The sequence below is a fragment of the Phacochoerus africanus genome, chromosome 1 (genome assembly GCF_016906955.1).
Source record: "Phacochoerus africanus isolate WHEZ1 chromosome 1, ROS_Pafr_v1, whole genome shotgun sequence".
Lineage (NCBI taxonomy): Eukaryota > Metazoa > Chordata > Mammalia > Artiodactyla > Suidae > Phacochoerus > Phacochoerus africanus.
The window spans coordinates 79795169-79816066 of NC_062544.1; the positions used below are offsets into that span (position 1 = coordinate 79795169).

Sequence of the window (20898 nt, forward strand, 5' to 3'; positions counted from 1 at the left end):
CACCTGCTGTCAAATAGCAATGCCAGCACCTTCCACTGGCATTCCTTGACCCCTCACCTTGCTTTCAGGTACTTATCAATATGGCACATTTTTACTGATTTATAATGTTTCAGATGTACAGCAATGTGATATATATATATATCACTACATGACTATGTATATATGACTGTATATATATATTCTTTTTCAGTCTTTTCCATTATAGGTTATTACAAAATACTGTATATAGGTCCCCGTGTTATAGGTTCCTTGTTGTTTATGTATTTTCCATAAAGTAGTGTATATTTGTTCATCCAAGACTCCTGATTTATTCCTTCACCCATTTCCTGTTTGGTAACCATACCTTTGTTTTCTATGTCTGTGAGTCTATTTCTGTTTTGTAAATAAGTTCATTCATATCATTGTTTTCGATTTCACAAATAAGCAGTAGCATGTGGTATTTGTCTTTCTCTGTCTTACTTCACTTAGTATAATCAGCTCTAGGTCCATCCATGTTTCTGCAAATGGCATTATTTTATTCTATGTAATGGCAAGGTAGTATTCCATTGTGTATATGGACCACATCTGAATCCATTCAGCTGTCAGTGGACATTTAGGTTGCTTCTGTGTCATGGAGATTGAAAATAGTGCTGCTATGAACATTGGAGTGCATGTATCTTTTCAGTTTAAGAGTTTTTGTCTTTTCAGTATCCCACATTTTAATAATAACATGAGTCTTTGCTTGTTTACTGTTTGACGTGCCTGTTAACTTCCTAAGGCTCAGATTCTTCCTCTATAAAATGGGAATAATAATAGCATCCAGCCCATAGTATTGTTGAGAAAAATCTTGCCATGTAGTTAGTACTCCATAAGTGCCAGATAATAATTTTTAAAATAACATACTTCTAATCTTGGCTTTATTATACCAGGCAAATAAAGCAGGAGTGATGGAATGATGAGAATTAGATACAGAAGGACACAAATGTTGAAATGAGTATAAATTCAGTCATTTATTAACTTTTGTTTATTTATGTTTGCAATGATTCTTTTTTTTTCTTTTTTTCTTTTTTTTGCTTTTTTTGGGGGGTGGGGGAGACAAACCAACGGCATATGGATGTTCCCAGGCTAAGGGTCTAATCAGAGCTACAGCTGCTAGCCTATGCCACAGCCACAGCAACACCAGATCCAAGCCACACCTGTGACCTACACCACAGATGCTGGATCCTTAACCCACTGAGCAAGGCCAGGGATCGAACCTGAAACCTCATGATTCCTAGTTGGATTTGTTTCCACTGCGCCACAATGGGAATTCCCTGCAATGATTCTTTGTAAAGCATTGAGTCCCTAAAAGTCTAGACATTATCAGGAAAATAAAAAGCCAAAAGAGTTGAAAATGGTTGACTCTGTGAGGTAGGAATCGGGGGTGGTGCAAGTCTCTGCTTTTCCTTGTTATAACGTCCATGCTATTTGACATCTTGCTTTGTTAAAAATAAATTTGAATTAAAGAGGAAAAAAGACTGGAAGGAAATACTGTGACATCTTAACAGGAATTCTCCAGGGAGGAGGAGGGTGGATTTGTTGGCTTTTCTTCCTTTTTCCTTTCTTTTTTTTTTTTTTTTTTTAGGGCTGTACCTGCAGCATATGGAAGTTCCCAAGCTAGGGGTCAAACTAGGGCTGTAGCTACTGGCCTATGCCACAGCAACGTCAGATCCCAACTGCACCTGCAACCTACATTGCAGCTTGTGGCAACACCAGATCCTTAACCCACATAGCAAGGCCAGAGATTGAACCCACATCCTCACAGAAACTATGTTGGGTCCTTATCTTGCTGAGCCACAACAGGAAACTCCTTATTGGCTATTTTTTTAAGGGCCTCATGTGTGGCATATGGAAGTTCCCAGGCTAGGGATAAGTCAGAGCTGCAGCTGCCGGCCTGCACCACAGTCACAGCAATGCCTAATCCTTAACCCACTGAGCAAGGCCAGGGATCAAACCCACATCCTCATGGATACCAGTTGGATTTGTTACTGCTGAGCCACAATGGGAACTACCTTGTTGGCTATTTTTACTTTCTTCTTTATGCTTTCTAAATTCACTCAGTGATCCATCACGTGTCTATATGGTTTTCATATGTTGAAGGTTAATGGAAGATTAATTGGTAAAGATACATTTTTAATGTGGCCCAAATTGAAAAATATAATTCCTGGGGCACATCAGAGAACACAGAAACCTAGGTGTGACAACTGGACAACAGTCAAGCCTTGAGCTGGTGATGATGGGGCATCATGGGAGGTAGCGAAGGAGGCCTGAAGCAGTGTGAGGGAGAGAAACCAGAAGGGAGACAGCGTCTCCGCTTTCTGATCACCAGCAGATTGGTTCTGGGGACGAAAGAGCAAACACTTTGAAAAAAAAATAGGAGGTGGTTAAAAAGAGAGCCAGACAGAACTGGAGCCAGGTAGGCAAAAAAGAAACAGTTTCAGGGTCATTCTGAGAGTCCTAGTTTCACTTCAAAATCTTCAGGCCAAACAGTTTTGCAGAGACACCATCTACTCCTCATTTGGGGAGGATGCCAAGTGCTCAGAGCAGGCCCTCCGGGGGTCAGGCTGTCTGGAAGGAGCAGGAGGGGCTCACTTTCCCCTCCTTTCTGTTAACCTGGAGACTGGAGGAGCAGGTGGTCTCTCCAACAGAGATCTCTCCAACAGCCTCGGGAAAGGCTTTTCAGGTGCTTGGAACTTCCAAATGTCAGGAGGTGATGGATCACTCTGCCTTCCACACTGAACAGGAGCATCTGTCTGTTTCAGGATGGATGGTCCCAGTATCACTTCGTAGCCTCATCTTCAACCATCGAGAGGGATCGGCAAAGACCCTACTCCTCCTCCCGCACGCCCTCCATCTCCCCCGTGCGTGTGTCTCCCAACAATCGCTCAGGTAAGAGGGGCCCCCTGCCCACGACCACCCTCCCGGCTCCTTAGCAGACCCCACAGAGAGGAGGGCCATCCCTATTCGGATATTTGCTAGAAATATCAAGTTAACCTGTTTTCTTTTCCCAGTGGTGGTGACTTTGGGTTATGTATGCACAGATGTGGAACAAACATCTTTCTAACAGATTTCTCAAACCTCAAACAGGTGTCGCATGTCCTGGATTTGCATTCAGAGAGGATCAAGAATAAATAAGACTGCCAGGTGTTTGCAAATCAGGGTTTCTCATGGACATTTTACCAACTTAAGATAGTTTGGGTGGCATTTTATTGATAATAATTGGAATAATAGAGTGGGGAGAGAGGGCGGGCTCTTTCCTCCTTGAGAAAGACATAGCGTTGTAATCTATCACAGACTTTCATTACTGTTCCTTACCTGATGAGCTTTTTATTATCACCCGTAAACCAGCAGATCATTCAGTCATATATTCATATTATAGCCAACTATAACATATAAATCATTCAAGTTAATTTTTTTCTATTTTTGTCTCATATTCTTTTTCAATTTTTGTTATTGAAGTAGGGTTGATGTACAATATTATGTAAGTCACAGGTGTACAATAGAATGACCCACAATTTTTAAAGGTTATCCTCCATTTACAGTTATAGAATATTAGCTCTATTCCCTGTGTTTTATAATATATCCGTGTAACTTGTTCTGTACATGATAGTTTGTTCCTCTTAATTCCCTACCCCTAGACTTCCCCCCTTGCCTCATCCTTATTGCTTAAATTTTAAACTAACTTTTCTGATTAATTGTAAAGCTACCTTACTTTTATACTCTTTTTCAATCAATTTATGTAATTTTACATATTTACATACATATCACATATTTATATAATATGTGATATGTACATATATAGTGCATATTTACAATGTCTGTAATGCCCAAGATTAAAAAATAACTAAAGACATGGACATTCCTGTTGTGGCTCAGTGGTAGAGAACCCAACTAGTATCCATGAGGATGTAGGTTCAATCCCTGGCCTCGTTTAATGAGTTAAGAATCTGGCATTGCTGTGGTATAAGTTGCAGATGCAGCCTGGATCCTGAATTGTTGTGGCTGTGGTGTAGGCCGGCAGCTGCAGCTCAGATTCAATCCCTAGACTGGGAACTTCCATGTGCCTCCAGTGTGGCCCTAAAAAGAAAAAAAGAAAAAAGGCAAAATATGAGCACATTGCTTACTATATAAGTGGCATAGATTTTATTATTGTTTTATTCAACCTGTAAGTTTTTAAAATTTTTTCTCGATTTCTACATTTTGGGTTTTATTGTGAGAAGGAAGGATGGATAAATAACTATATGAATGCACACACACACACACACACACACAGACACACACACACACACCTATATTTTATTTAAGAAAAAAATGTTTTCTTAAGATGAATTTCTCCCTGCCCTTTGCTACCCTCTTCAGGCTGAGAAAACAATAATTTCTGGAACTACATTGCCAAAGGCCATGGTACAGAGCACTCCCCAGCAGGGTGGCCTCTCTGTCCTTGAGGATGTTTGTCATAAAAGTTTACACCACACTTTCCTGTCAGAACGATGGGGAAAATCAGAAATGAATGGGAAATTTGACTGAAATACATTGCCCTCCCCCAGCTCCCATGAAAGCTTATATTTTTAGTGTGGTATTATTGCTTGTGACATCTAGCCCTACACTGAAAGAGAACTAGAACCCCCTCCCTGTGTAACTCAAGAAACTTCCACCTACCTCAAAAGCCTGAAGGTGGCCTTTTATACGTCTTATCTCCGTAATTGTTTTTAAAAAATTTTTATTATAGTGTAGTTGATTTACAATGTTGTGCCAATTTATGCTGTACAGCAAAGTGACTCAGTCATACATATATATACACACACAGACACATTCCTTTTTCATGTACTATTTTCCATCATGGTCTGTCCCAGGAGACTGGATATGGTTCCCTGTGCTGGACAGTAGGACCTCACTGCTTATCCATTCTAAATGTAACAGTTTGCATCTGCTAACCTCAAACTCCCCGTCCATCCCACTCCCTTCCTCTTCCCCCATGGCAACCACACATCTGTTCTCTGTGTCCATAATTCTTAAACAGATAAAGAGTAGCAAGTTTGGGATGCACAAGGATGGTGGCTTTTTAAAATCTCTAATTGTGAAAAAGTAATCAGTGCTAGGAACATGGAAATAGAATAGATTGAAAGGCTCCCAGAATGGGAAGCAGCACCGGTTCCGGATGTCAGCGTCCCAGCTGTGCAGCCAGGCACTGCCTGATGGTCCCCAAGCGGGGCACATCCAAGACATCTAACAAACACTCATTGGCGTGATTTGATTTTTCCAGGAGTGTCATCCTGGTTTACTGGAGCCTCGGACCACTGTGTGAGAGGTCTCAGGAGATAATTACACACTTGATGTGGTTAATAAACCCCACCATCTGTGCCATATTAGATTCCACTTTTAAAAGCTTTGATCAAGAGGCTCCAAAATGTCATCTCTTCATGATTGCCTGGCAGTGACTCATAAAAGGCCGGCCTTTAGGCGCAAGACTTGGGAGCAGAGGAGCAAGAGAATGAGGGGATTGTCCCAGGAGAGGAGGATAGAGAGAGGAGGGGGCAGAGACAGAGATGGAGGGGGTGAGCGAGACGCAGCAGCGGCTGTTCTGGGAAGGTGCAGGAACTGAACCCAGACCCCAGTTGAGTTACGTGGAATAGTTGTGGTTTCCTCCATCTCTTCCCATTGGATTTATACCCTGGTCCATGAGAGTTTCAAGTATCACTATATTTGCAAGTATTCCAGGTAATTGATTCTGATGGGCAGCCAGGATTGGAAACCTCTGAGGGTTTCAAGAATAGAGCAGTGAGCCCCAATTTTACTTGACAGGTCTGAGAGGTGGGCAGGGGGCCCTTCAGGAAAGGATGGGCAGAGGCCCCCTCTGTTATCTTATCAGCACTTGGCAGTGACTTCTGCAGGGTGGTCTGTAAGTCTGCAAGCTCTTCAAGTTTAGAAAGTGTGCTGCGACTTGTGCGTTTGCTCCCGGTGTCTGGCATGGGGCTCTGCACGTGGATGATACTAAGTCTGATGTAATGAATCAAGTGACTCAGACAGGGGATATGCAGGCCAAGGGGCTGGAGCTAGGGACCCTACAGAGGGTGTGAATAACCAGCTGACAGGTAAACTGAGGCTTGACTGGCATGGGGCTTGGACATTAGTGAAGGAAAGAGAGCTTTATCCCCAACATCACAGTTCCCCAGAGATACCCTGGCGTTAATAATCACCAAGTATGCGCACTAAATACAGATTTCTAGGTCTATCCACTGAACATTGTGATTCCAAAGGTCTGGGTTGGTGTTTTAGAATCCCCAGGTTCTCAGGCGAGTCCCAAGTTTATGAAGCAGTGCCCTCGGGCTTGGAAGCCGGGGAGAGCTCTGGAGCAGAAGAGCACCGTGCCTGAGCTGGATGCATTTGACTAAGCTTGGGATGTGGGCAGCCTCATCGAGGATCATGGAGACCAGTAAAGGCCAGCCTGTGGGATGGGCACATGATGGCTGCCTCAGTGCAGGCATACACACCTAACTCAACTTCTCCTAACACATCCTGCATTGGCAGGGCTGCTTAGTTGCCCCCCATCCATCCTTATTTTCAAAAAACAAAACCTCTTTTTGTTTGCACCCCTAAGTCCAAGTTCAGCTATTCCTTTGTTCTGGGACCAGCTTTTTAAAGAATAGTGGAATTTCCAGGGGATTCCTCTAATTACAACCCAGCATTTTAGAAATGAAGACACAAAGGGCTCAGTCCTCAGGTCTGACAGGCAGCAAGTGGCCAGCGTGCGAGGTGTGCATGAGAGGTTGTTGGGAACATCTGAGATGGAACAGGGATGCCCCTCACGAGAGAAACCTCTCCCTATGCCATGCCTCCAACCCAGCTGGAGGCACGATGGGGAAACCTTGGTGGGTGGGGATGTGTTGGCCCTACAAATTATCCTCTATGGACAGGTGCTTCCTCTGCCTTCCTTTAGGGCAATTCTGCATGACTTAGTGGTTAAGTAGTAAAACTGAGTCTGTTTTTTTTTTTGTTGTTGTTGTTTGTTTTGTCTTTTTTGCCATTTCTAGGGCCGCTCCCGTGGCATATGGAGATTCCCAGGCTAGGGGTCTAATGGGAGCTGTAGCCAACGATCTACACCAGAGCCACAGCAATGTGGGATCCGAACCTTGTCTGAAACCTACACCACAGCTCACGGCAACGCCAGATCCTTAACCCACTGAGCAAGGCCAGGGATTGAACCCGCAACCTCATGGTTCCTAGTCAGATTCACTAACCACCGAGCCACAACAGGAACTCCAAATTGAGTCTGTTTTAATCAGAGATTTTGCTCTATCAGTAAAAGCTCCTCTGAAACACACCTGATTGTTTAAAAAGAAGGAAGAAGAAAGGAAGGGAGGGAGGAAAAGGTAAGAAAAAAAGACAAAGAAAAAGAAACCAAAATGGATCTCATTCTTAAGACTGTCCTTACACCTTGAGCAAGTCAATTCCCCATGAAGATGTCTTTCTAGAGAAGAAGGACCCAAGAATTAACCCTTAATTCCCTGCCTCCAAGTTGTGTGTCCCCTTAACTATAAGTCACCAAGTGACATGGAGTCAGGGAAGGGAAGGGGGCAAAGACAGGGACCCAAAGAACAACAGCAACAACAAAAATGACAGGTGCACATACGCAAAGTGACCTATGTTGAGCCCATACACTTTTTACTTTGCATATTGAAAAGCTGTGCGTGCTGTGCAGTAAGACACAGAAACTCATCCTTTCGATTTCTTTATGTAGCAAGTGCCCCAGCTTCACCTCGGGAAATGATCAGCCTCAAAGAAAGGAAAACAGACTACGAGTCCACTGGCAGCAATGCCACCTATCATGGAACTAAAGGAGAACACACGTCCAGAAAGGACACCATGACAGGTGAGCTCCACTGAGTGCAGTTCTCCCTCGGAGCCAGTGACATGAGGGGACAGGGTGGAGGGCTGGGACATCTGGCCGTGCTTGTGGCTTGGCAAGATTGAGCAGCCAGCAAGTCCTGGAGACCTTGGCAGATTCCCAGGGATTGGCAATGAGGAGATTAGGCCAGAAGTATAACGATGGAGCATCTGGGAGTTCCCATTATGGCTCAGTGGTAATGAACCCAACTAGTATCCATGAAGATGTGGGTTCTATCCCTGGCCTCACTCAGTGTGTTAAGGATCTGGCATTGCTGTGAGCTGTATGTCACAGATGCGGCTCAGATCCTATGTTGCTGTGACTGTGGCATAGGCCGGCAGTTGCTGCTCCAATTTGACCCCTAGCCTGGGAACCTCCATATGCTACGGTGTGGCCCTAAAAAGACAACAACAAAAAACAAAAAACAAACAAACAAAAAAAGATGGAGCATCTGGAGCTCCCGCTGAGGTACAGTGGGTTGGTGATTTGGCTTTTCTCTGTGGAGGTGCAGGTTTGATCCCCGGCCTGGTGCAGTGGGTTATAGATCCAGCATTGCTCCAGCTGTGGTGTGGGTTGCAGCTCCAGCTCGGATTCCATTCCTGGCCCGGGGAACTTCCATATGCCTCTGGGTGGGCGGGGGTAGCATTTTATTCCTGGAATAGGAAAGAGGAAATTCTCCTGCCCACATTTTATCCTCAGCCTTTCTTTCTCTACCCATTGCTTCTCACTTGCCCAGCTCCTGATATTCTCTCAGTTTAGAGAGGAGGTCACCAAAGATTCCTTCTTAGTTGGCATAACTCAAGATGGTGGGTGATGGAGAGCCAAGCTTTGCCCATTAGGAATAGGGAAGAGAAGGAGGATAAGCAGAGGAGGGGGGAGGGGAGAGAAGCAAAGGAAGAGGGTTTCGGGGAAACCAACACAACTGCTCTTGAGACATTTTCACCTCTTGACATGAAAGCAACCTCTTAGCAGGACAGAGTTCCAGGAAGCTTCATTAAAACCACTGATCTCAGTTTCCCAGAGGAGGCGTTTATCTTCTATGGCCCTCATCCCCCAACTCCCCCACCTCCCAATCACACCCACTGTCTCATCAGTGGGACTAAGGCCGAAATTGGCACTGACGCCACCCAGCTGCTAGATAACCAGCCTTGATCCCAGCTCTCCTCTTAACTCCACATAGCTCTCCTCAGAGCGGGGCTCAAGTCCACATTCATCCCCTGGGGGTCCCCACACCCTGTCCCCACCCTGGTTTGCCCCTCCTCCAGGAGCAGAACTTGGCAGCATTGATGTAGAGGAGGTTATGCCTTAAAAGCAGAGCCGCCAGAGCCATCAGCATCTCTAGTGGGGATTCCATACCCTTCTTTGCCACATGGATGTGGAGATGGGCCCCTCCTGAAAAACAGGCCATAAGGACTTGAGGAGAATAGGGCCAGATTAGGGCATTCATAAAACCTGGGTACAAAGGGTGCCATGCAAAACAGATGCAGAGACCCACTTATGAGAAGACTCTTAAAAGCACGAGGTGCATTTCTCTGATATTATTTAGGTGGAGACCTGCAGGGAAGCAAAAGAGACAAAGTGGATGACTTATTAACATGCCATCCAGATCCAGGATGTCTAAGATAAATTTTTCTAATAGTAACTGCATTTACCCCTGAGGCAGTGTTTTCCATGGTAACTCTATCTGGAGGCATAAAGAAAAGCATCATAAATGATGCTTGTGGTCCCCACCCCCAGATCAGCACTCCGCCTCCTAGTACACACTCCACCAGAGAACACCTCACTCTCACCCCTGAAGCATCTCCTGAATAGGAGAACTGAATTCATTGCATAGGACACATCTGATTCTCATTTTCTAGTTCTTTTTCCCCATAAAAGTAGCCCCTGTTGTAGATGAGCATGAACAAAGAAGGTTATGCGTCTGAATGCCAAGTCCCCAGAATCAAGACATTCAGCAGAGAATCTAACTTATACTGATTACTCCAGAGCAGTGGCGACACCAAATTCACCTGACCCATTTATTTTTTTATTATTATCGCCCTAGGTAGCCACATCACTGGCAGGTGGGGATGACAAATTGAGATATAATTATAAAAATAATTGTGAAACTGACTGCATTGTTATTAAGCATATCTTTTCTCTTTAACTCTCTTGCCCAGTAGAATCATTCAAAAGGCTTTTCAGTGTGAGTGTGTTTATGTTGAAATAGTTCCAGTGGTCCATGATCATGCCTTGCACACATCATAAAATAAAAAATAAAATCTAATGTATTTCTAGATATATTAATCTTCCTAGAATAAAAATGGTAAGGATCTTGACAACTCCAGTATTAAGATACATGTCATTTTTCAAACTTATTTGGAGGCTTAAATACTTTGCTCTTAACTTGCTTAAAAATGCAATTCAAAACTATACTATCAATCATGTAGCAAGTCTAGAAGAACACCAAGATGTTTCTAGGATAAATATGTTTATATGAGAAAGTTCCTTTTAAGCCAACAAGTTAACAAGTAAAAGTTTAGTTCTCATTATCACAGTGATGTTGATGTTGATTGTGGTGGTAGTGATGGAGATGATCATGGAGCTGGTGCTGGTGATGGAGGAGGTGGTGATGGTGGTGGTGATGGGGTGGGTGCTGGTGCTAGAGGAGATGGTGTTGGTGGGGGTATTAGGAATGAAGGTGGTGGAGATAATGGTGTTTGTGGTGAGACTGGTGGGTGTGTCTGTCCCCTTCTATGGTAGTATGAAGTCCCCAGCCAAGCCTGGTGGAAATCAACATTCCAGATAGGAATGGAAATGATTAATTGCCAACTTCTCTTATGCTTCACTTCAGCCAATGTCCATCATTCCAGCATTTACTTGCAGATCAAATTTCCTGGGACCTCCATGTCAAAAGCCATACCTTTTCTCATTCACCAGTAAATCCAGGAGGCACTTAAAGTTCAGTGCATTGAGCTAATATCTGACAAACTGCCACCTTGCTTGTTTCTAAGGCATCAGAGGAGGGCCTACTTTTCCCCCAAAGGGAACAACATCCCCTCTGCTGTGGGAAACCCATGGGAAGCTTCACCCTCAAAATGCAACGTGGAGTTCCCGTCGTGGCGCAGTGGTTAACGAATCCGACTAGGAACCATGAGGTTGCGGGTTCGGTCCCTGCCCTTGCTCAGTGGGTTAACGATCCGGCGTTGCCGTGAGCTGTGGTGTAGGTTGCAGACGCGGCTCGGATCCCGCGTTGCTGTGGCTCTGGCGTAGGCCGGTGGCTACAGCTCCGATTCAACCCCTAGCCTGGGAACCTCCATATGCCACGGGAGCGGCCCAAGAAATAGCAACAACAACAACAACAAAAAAAAGACAAAAGACAAAAAAAATGCAACGTGCAAAAGGTTTAACATGAAAGCAGTTCCCGGCCTGGGTCATAATCTCCTCTGCTGAGCTCTGGAAATGCAGATCCATCTGGGTTTTTATTCTAGGCTCCCCCCCACCCCCGCGCCCACCTTTTCAGTATTCATTTTCTAGCTTAGATGGAGCTCCTAAAATGTCTTCTCTCCTTAACATTTCTCTGTGGCAGAGGAACCCTCAGGAAGTGAGAGTCAGCCATTCGCTCAGGCATGCAGATCTGTTAGAGCTGTTTCTTGCGGTCATGATTCCCTAGAAGGATTACGTGTTCAGAAGCACGCATCGGAGGAGGGCTATGTGATCCCAGCAGCTCCGCGGCCTGACTTTAAAATTCACCTGGGGATTTTTCCCTCCCAGCTGAGTTTCCAAATGCCTTAACATCCAATGGCCTGTACTCTTTCCATCAGTGTCTCTCTTATGCCTTTTAAAGCCATTTTCATCTTCAGTATATTAATTCAGCTGGAAATTGGGGCCTATGAGTCTATTCTTTGCTCAGCCATATAAAGGACAGCGCATATGAAGAATCTGCTTCTTGTGTTTGGAATGGCCACTAGTTCAACCTCCTTTAAACAGGTGAAGTGGACCAAAGAGCAGGAGGAAAAGACTTCTAGTAGAAACATCTTTAACTTGGAAGCCACAAGAATGACAGGGAGGGAGGCTAAGGCTATAATGACATTTTACTCCCCCCAAAAAATTGGGTTTTATTTTGAGTAACAGAAAAAAATTTTTCACCTTGTCCTTGAAGTGACATTTTTCCAGCAGCAGATTATATTTCTGAAGGCAGATTTTTCAAAGGTATATGCATTCATTCACTAACTCAGCAAATAAAGCTTAACCTAAAAGCATCCCGAGGCCAGGCACTTCTGTCCCAGGTCCTGGGGAAGCTACAAATGTAGCGGGACAGACTGATCTCTGTCCTCACGGAGCTTCTCATCTCCTAAATGAAAGGACCAGGTAAACAATGAAACAAGCTCGCTAAGAAGGTAATAGAATGTGGTGTTGAGTGGGATGGAGAAAATAAACGGGTAATGAGAGAGAGGGCATCAGGTGGATGTGGCTACTTTAACTAACACAGTCAAGGAGGAGATCTTAGAGCTGAAGCCCAAATACCAGCAAGAAGAGACGGTCCAGAATCTGGGGGAAGCATGTTGCAAGAAGAAGGATCTGCAAGTTCAACATCCCTGAAGCAAAATAAACTTGGAGGATCAAACTGGGAAGGAGGGCCAGCATAGCCAGAGCTTTCTGAACCAGCAAAGAAGAGCAGGAGATGCTACAGGAAGTCATGCCAGATCACATGGAGCCTCAAAGACTATAATGGAAGCTTGGCTTTTATCCTAATTACAGTGGGCAAGGCCTCGGAGTGACATAATCCAATCTAAGAAGATAATCACTCAGCTGTTGGGAATAAGGTGGACCAAGGAGCAGGGTTGAGCAGAGTGGAAACTAGGCCATTGAGAAAGATTCTTTAGCAGGGGTTCATACAAAGGATAGTAGTTTCTATAGCAATGCAGAGACATGAGGGTTGGGCCTTCAACCAGAGTATCTATCAGAGAGATCTTTTAAATGGGAAATGGGTTCTTAGCTCTTACTAAGCAAAATGTCCCAGGAGGAGTTTTATTGCACAGATATTATGTACTGGAAGCAAAAGATAATTTTTTTCTTGATATCTGGAGTGCATTGTACCACATTGACCCTCAATGATGTTTTCCAGAGCTTTCTCAAACCAGGGTCCTTTAGCAGCTATGAGGGTGATCTTGCCCTGGGCCCTCCCTCTGGGCCCGTGGCATGAGGCTCAAGGGGTCCAGGTGAGGAAGCAGACAAGTGGACATCTTTCCTGGGACCTTGGAAGCTCCTGGAAACTTGGAAGCTCCTTCCTTTTCATCTAGACCACAGGCTGGTCACAAGACAGAGTGCCGGGTGGGGAGGGGGCTTCTGGCTCTATGGAATAGGACTCCAGAGCTGCAGCTGCCCAGATGTGCAGGGCAAAGGCAGGTGGCAATTCCTGCCCATCCTTCAGGCCTCTGAGAAATGAATAGTCTCAGAGCTGATCAAGCACTTCCATGAACTCAAATTAGAAATTTCATTCTTGTCATTCTCCAGCTAAAAACGAAGTGGGTGATCCAGATTATTGCATGCTTCAATGCAAGTGGCAAGCTTTTATTATCTGCTAGTGTTCACCAGAAAACAAGGCCACAGAAATGGCAAGATGGCCATCTGTTTGCTGCACCTGTCCTGACCCTGTCTGCAAGCTGAACATTATTGCAAAAGGCTGACATGCTATGGGGATTTCATAGAATAGCTGTTCTTCTTTCTTAATATCTGTATGCAAAATAAAGTGGGACCAAAGAATTTCTTCCACTTGAAGTGGTCCATGAAACACCAAGTTCTGTCAGGGTAGGAAACAGCTTCAATAACCATCATTCCTTATTTGAAGTCTTGCTCTCTTTGCTAATATGTTTGTTTCTCTTTTGCTTTCAGCTCAAAACACTGGAATTTCAACTTTGTATAGGAATTCATATGGTGCGCCTGCTGAAGACATCAAACATAACCAGGTAAAGGAGAGGCAGCCTGTGGGTATTCAGCTCCTGCTTTGGCTCATGTGAAATGTTCTGGAATTATAAAAGATAAGAGCTTATATTTAATATGCAAGAAAGCTGAAGAAGAAAATAATGTTCTTTTCTGCTCTCAGCTCCCATGTGACACACATGTGGGTGGTGGCAATCATCAGAACAGCCTTAAATTTGAAAACAGTCTTTGATTTCAATACAACCGCATGTTTTATCTGGTGGTAGAAAACAATTCTACTGTGAGCCAAAACCTCAGAGAGCCCCAAACATACAAGGGTAAGATGCTGATTACTGGACGGATTGTCTAATTACGAGAAATGGATTAAATACCTTCTGTAATCCAGGTAATTCTCATTTGGAAGAAGGCATTCAATATACACACTGGATACAAACAAAACAGACACATCAAGTTTAATATGAACAACTGAATAGAAAGCATTGTGTTGTGCCTTGCTGTTCATTCTAATTAGAGAACCAGCAGCAGCAGCATCACCTATTCCTAACCCTAAGCCTGACCCTAACACTATTCCTAACCCTAACCCTATTCATAACCCTAGCTCTAACCCTAATCCTAATCCATTCAGGGTCTTCTGCATCAGAGTTGCATTTTATCAAGATGTGTAGGTAATCTGTGGGGATGCTCATGAATGAGGAGCCCTGGAATAGTAGCTACTTTAAGAATCATCAGTGTCTCTGTGTGTGTTTTATTTAGCAAATGTTCATTGGAGGCTTATTTTCTCTGTGGTTCTTTGGCAACTATAAAAGCAAAAGGGCACCACCTTTGCTCCTTGTTTGATCAATAAACTTCATACTTTTCTTTACCATGGCGGTCATCCCAGAAAGACTGACATTCTTTATAATTCTTGGCTACTGGTAATTGTGGCCAGACCTGGCTTCTTCTGATGCTCTGGATTCCTGTCATATGTCAGGAAAATTGGACTGAAAAGGTAAACCTGAAAGCTGTTTGCTGGATCATGGTAACCCGATGATAAACATAAAAGGGAAATGTACTGTTTTTGAACATTTCTCACTACCCAGCAGGGCAGCAGCTTTGAAGAGAAAAGGGGCTCCCTTCTAGCAGGTAGGATGTCTGATGCAAGAGAACACAGTTCTGGTCTTTGCAAAAAGCAAAGATTCCAGTGGAATAAATAAATAGGAGCATGAACTGCAGTCAAGAGATCCCCAAGGGTGAACCCCAACAATTTGCAGGTCCACATGCCCAAACATAAAGGAAAATGGAAATGCAAACTCTATAGAAATCAAGCCTTTTTCTTTTGGCAAATATCAGATACAGTGAGCCAGTCATCTCCGGCTCTTAAAGATGTTTGTCAGGAAGAGAGAGGACCTTGGTTTTGCATCCAAGTGCGGAAGAACAGTCTATAGTTTCCAAAGAGAAGAGAGACGCTCTTGGCATCAGCCTTTATCTCCAGGGAATCCCACTATTGTTGGCAATGAAGAAAGACCCTGCTGTGACATCTCCCAGTGTTGCTGCAGTAGGTTCCAAAGGATAGCTTGCAGTCTAGACCTAGAGAACAGTCCACAGTGATTCTAGGTGGCATAGTCCACAGTGGTTCTGGGTGGCACATTCTTTTCACCCAAGCCTATTCTGAGCATTTAAGGAAACTGGAATTAATGCACTCAGATAGCATTCCTGTCTTAAGATTAAACACAGCTAATCATATGTAGACTTTTTCTCAGGCTGCCCCAGAATGTCCTCGACTCAACCCCAGTGTGAAACATCAAGGTCACAGTGTCTCGGGTGAATGTGCTGAAACTCAGTCTGGATGGAGAATGAGCTCTGAGCTATTTGTCAACACAAGGGAGACGTTGCAGGTGGACCCCCAGCAGAGCTGAGTCCTGTGGTCATAGCTCAGTGCTGTCATTATTCCCTGAGCTGGTCCAGCAAAGGGAAGGGGGGCAATTGGACTGTTAAGTCTATTCTAACATCAAGCAATATTTTTTGAAGGTCCACCAGAGAGAATTGGTTTTTTTAACCTAAAAAATGTTCAAGGAAATGAGATGACACTCCAGTGACTTGGGAAGAAGAGAATAAAGCATTTTACTTATGTTGGCTTATGTTATTGGAATACACTTCTACTCTAGTTGCAACTTTCCCTCTTGGGAATTCAGTAAAGTAAGACCATCCTAACCATTCAAAAGAGCTGATGATATGGTTCTCTTCCAGTTGGGTGGTTCTGGAGATGACCTTGTAAATGGCATCTGTGATTTGGATTCTCTGCCCCTGCATGCATGGTCAGCTATCCCAGATGGCTCTTGTTTTTAAAACTTTCCTGGGCCAAAAGCCATCTCACAACTTGCAACTAATAAAAGGCCAGCTTGAAAATTTTAACCAGGATGGATGTGTTGGAGGCCATTCAATTTCAGTGCCAAAGCTGGGCCTCACGAATGTTGCAGAAGAGGCTGGACAGAGATTCATCTTAGAGAAGTGATTCATCCAGGGAAACTAGTTTCAGGGGCATCTCTGGGATGAGGCAATAGACAATTAGGTCTGTATGATATCACTTACATGTGAAATCTAAAATATGACACAAATGAACCTATCTACAAAACAGGAGCAGACTCACTGACGTAGAAAACAGACTTGTGGTTGCCAAGGGGGAGGAGGGGAGGGAGAGGCATGGACCAGAGGTTTGAGAGTAGTAGATGCCAACTATTAACATTTAGAATGGATGAGCAATGAGGTCTCACTGTACAGCACAGGGAGCTATATCCAATCTCCTGGGATAGAACATGATGGGAAAGAATATTCAAAAAGAATGTAGGGAGTTCCCGTTTTGGCTCAGTGGGTTATGAACCTGACTAGTATCCATAAGGATGCAGGTCTGATCCCTGGCCTCACTCAGTGGGTTAAGGATCCAGCGTTGCTGTGAACTGTGGTGTAGGCCGGCAGCTGTGGCTCTGATTCAACCCCTAGCCCAGAACTCCCATATGTCGCAGTTGAGGCCGTAAAAAGCAAACAAAACAAAACAAAGTAAGTCCCCAAACAAAAAAAGAATGTATATGTATGTATGACTGAGCCACTTTGCTATACAACAGAAATTGGCACAACATTGTAAATCAACTATACCTTAATTTAAAAATATATATTTAATAAAAGGCAGTGAGATCTGAAAATAAGGCAGTAGCCCTGGATATATGGCCAAGGGAGGGAGGGACAGGGCAAGAGCTGGGAGCAAGGCTTTCCTGACTCTGCAGAAAAGCAGCCAGTCAGCGCTCAGCTGTGGAACATCCCACGTGATCACCTGCCACTCCAGTTTCAAGTTCAGCGAATTCTGAGCATAAGGACTCGTGGAAGGAAACAACCATTAGTGTGAAATTAGGTTTTCAATCCTTGGTTTTTATCTCTGGTGTCAACTGGTCACAGACATCATTTTAAGAATTAAGTACTTAAACTCTGCAAAAAAATCCTACTGTGCTTCAACCAGTCAATCCCATACTTCTAAAGAAAACTAGCATATTTAACTGTATCCCACTGGCAATAGTACTTTTGTTCAGAAACTAGAAACAAGGGGTGTGATGTTTTTGTTGACCAATTATTCAGATATTACTGATGACAATGAAAACTCCATCTTAAGCTCCTGGTCGGTGTCCTCAGTCTCACTGCCAGGTGGGCAGGGCAGATGGAATTATCCCCGGATCTGAGGAAGCTGGGATTCCAGGAGGGTATAAGGGTTTTCCCTCAGTGACATGAAGAAGCTAGGAAGAGGCCAAGACTCCAGCCTGGTTCTTCTTCACTCCTATGTCCCAGTGGTTCTCAGATTTGAGATGAGTCGGGATCCCCTTGGAGGACTGATAAACACTGGTTACTGGGCCCCAACCCCAGAGGTTCTGATTCGGTAGGTCTGGGATGGGGTCCACTGCTTTGTACCTCTAACAAGTTCCCAGGGATGCAGGTGCTTATGGTCTTGAGACCACACTTTAAGAACCACTGGCCCTTACCCAGCAGCCTCCTTCATTGTATATTAACACCCTTATTCTTCAGCTTTTACCGCATGGTGGACTTTGAAGACCTATCTCAGGCCACTCTTTCCCTTGCATTAGAAATACTTTCAGTCTGTGGGCAAACTTGATGAGGAAAAACATAGTCTTCCATCATCGTGCTAAAGGGATGGGAGGTGGAGAAGGAGCCAGGTCCTTCTTAATTTAAACTGAACATTCTGCTGCTGAGGAAAATGTTCAGCCAGGATGGCTTTATGGGAGCAGGAGCCATGGGACAAAGCACCATGAGCGTGGACCCCAGTGAAAGCCACATGAGCAGGCTGGTCACACCTTCCTGTCCCAGAAAGGATGCTATCTTAAGGAAAAGTAGGAAACAGCCTCAGGCTCCTCAGATGTACTGGGGCTTCTCTGGACTATGCAGACACAAAGATTCAGAACACACCACTGTTGTATATGAGCATGGTTCCACAGAAGTCTGGTTTATCCACACTGTGCAATTTAAAAAAATGAGTTCCCGCTGTGGTACAGTGGGTTAAGAAGCCCACTGTGGCAGCTTGGGTCACTGTGGAGGCGAGGAGTTGGTCCCAAGCCCAGTGCAGTGGGTTAAAGGACCCACGTTGCCACAGGCATAACTCAGATGCAATCCCTGGCCCGGGAACTTCCATATGGCGCAAGTGTGGCCATTAAATGCATTTATTTTAGCTACTCTTGGGAAAGCTTGTATTTCATCTGCCTAATTTTGAACACTGTCAGATAATCTTTTAGAGTAAATGATAAAATACAGCCAACATACCTATGCTGTGAATGCGGCTTACCAACAGACATCCATGCTGCTGGGCCAGTGAGCAAATTTAATCCCTTCAAACACAGCTGTGCCACCATCAGCCATCCTGGATGGTTTGTTCACACAAAAACTCTCAGAACTGCAGAACTCAACCTTAGAAAGGGTTGATATGGGACTTCATGAACAATACAAACGAACTGAAGAAGGTAATTCTCCAAAATGAGACACTAAAATAAGCTTGTTCCCAATCCCAAAATGTCTACCAATCAGCGAGAACATAGCAACAATAAGACATTTGAAAAAAATTATTTAAAAAAAAATGAAAGATGTAGCCATCATGGAAGAGAGCCACAAGCCTTAAAAATAACTTCCCCTGAAGACCTCCCAAGTCCTGGCACAGCCTCCTCTGACCAATAAGACCAGCACACAGAAGTCAGACGACTCTTGGTCTCCTTTCCAGTCTCCCTTCTTATCACAGAATCTGGAGTCAACTCAGTGAGGCCAGGCCACCTCGGCTCAACTGAGACTGTGTTCCTGCCTCTTGAGGTCAGCCAGGTGTGCATTCAAATCCCAGCTTCATACCACCCCTAGTATGGCATCCTGTGGAAGTTTTGTTACTTCTCTGACTTTTGGTTTCCTCATCTATAAAATGGGAATTGGATGGATGGATGGAGAGAAAGAATGAAAGAAAGAATGAAAGAAAGGAGGGAGGGAGGAAAGAAGGGGGAGGGAAGGAAAGAAAAAGAAAGAAATAAGGAAAGAAAGAGAAAAAGAAATTGAGAGAGAGAAAAAGAGGGAAATAGATTAGATAGTTAAATAGGTAAAAGATAGTGACAGACATAACCATGCATACATATATGTATATGTACATATATATATACATATACTAGATTAAACAAATAAGAATTCATTAAATGTTGAATATGGTTCCCACTGAAATAGAAACAGTAAAGTCCAGTTCTCTCCCGGTGTAATTTTTCCAAACCTTCCAACTTTAACCATTTTGTTTACTTGACACTTGGGTAGCAGCACTGCATAGTAGTGGAGAAGCTCGACATAGCACTCAGCTCCTCAAAGACCAGCTCAGGGCACCTTTGCCTGTCTCAGTGATCAGGTGGACCTGATCTTAACATTTCATGGCAGTTTCAAATGTCTCGCTCACACCCCGGCTCTCAGACTAACAAATGTCTGTGCTCTTTCTCAGGTAGACAGAAACCTCATTCATTCAGCCACCAATAGCTGGAAGTGAGACATCTTGGATGGCAGCTGTGATGAAGTTCACCAGTTCTTTGAAGAATAGGTCGATTACCAGTGTAAATCAATTACATATAAAAGAGGGAGTTTTGCTTACTGGAGAGAAGAAGTATGGGCAAGCCGTTAGGAACATTCATTTACATAAAACGTGCTAATTACAAATCATTATCTATTAACTAAGACCAATTTATAGAGGATGTTTCGACGCTGAACCTTAGTTAAATTAGTAGGGAATTACCGAATCCTCTAGAAAATGATCAAACTGCTCCTTTAGGAGTGTTCCATTATTCCCACTAGAACTTCCCCCCAATCATGGAACATGAGGAACTCTGTGGATGCCATCATGCAGTAGCTGTGGGTATGGTCCTCATCCCACGCCTTGGAGGTATCCTCACTTTGGGGGCATGGTGCTTAGGGAGGGACCCCAGAGGCAGGGGGAAGGGAAGGGTTTAGCCAGGCCTCCACGTATGAAAGCTAATTATCAGCCTATGAATGCTCTTTGTTTTACTGTCTTTAAAGCCAGGCAGAGAGGACTCATTCTAGACTTCAGGTATCCCAAAGGCTCCTGTACCCCGTACATGTGACAGTAACCTGCAGAGGACAAGAGTGGAAACAGGGAGCACTGAGGTGGGCTGGGGGGGGGGACGGTCACTGGACAATTCTGAAGACTCTTTCCCCTAACCAAAGGCTCGGTAATCCCATATTATTCTCGAGACCAATCAATTCTTTTTTTAATTTTTTAAATTTTTTTAATTAAAGTATAGTTCATTTACAATGTTGTATTGATTTCTGCTGGATAGCAAAGTGACCCAGTCACATATATACATTCTTTTTCTCATATTATTTTCCATCCTATTCTATCATCAGAGTCTAGATATAGTTCCCTGTGCTATACAGTAGGACCTCATTGCTTAAGCATTCTAAATGCAATAGTTTGCATCTTTCACCATAGCCAAGACATGGAAACAACCTAAATGTCCATCAACAGGTGAATGGATTAAGAAGATATGGTACATATACATAATAGAATACTA

General features: G+C 44.0%; 1 protein-coding gene across 3 annotated transcripts in view; it reads left to right on the top strand.

The window, feature by feature from the left end:
• CTNND2 (catenin delta 2) overlaps positions 1-20898 on the top strand; it is a 1041823-nt gene that overhangs the window by 1018403 nt on the left and 2522 nt on the right. For all 3 annotated transcript variants that reach the window (XM_047768122.1, XM_047768109.1, XM_047768114.1), the window contains 3 exons: positions 2781-2907; positions 7757-7888; positions 13778-13851. In XM_047768122.1, coding sequence (XP_047624078.1) covers positions 2781-2907; positions 7757-7888; positions 13778-13851 — 333 coding nt within the window. The remainder of the gene's footprint in view (positions 1-2780; positions 2908-7756; positions 7889-13777; positions 13852-20898) is intronic.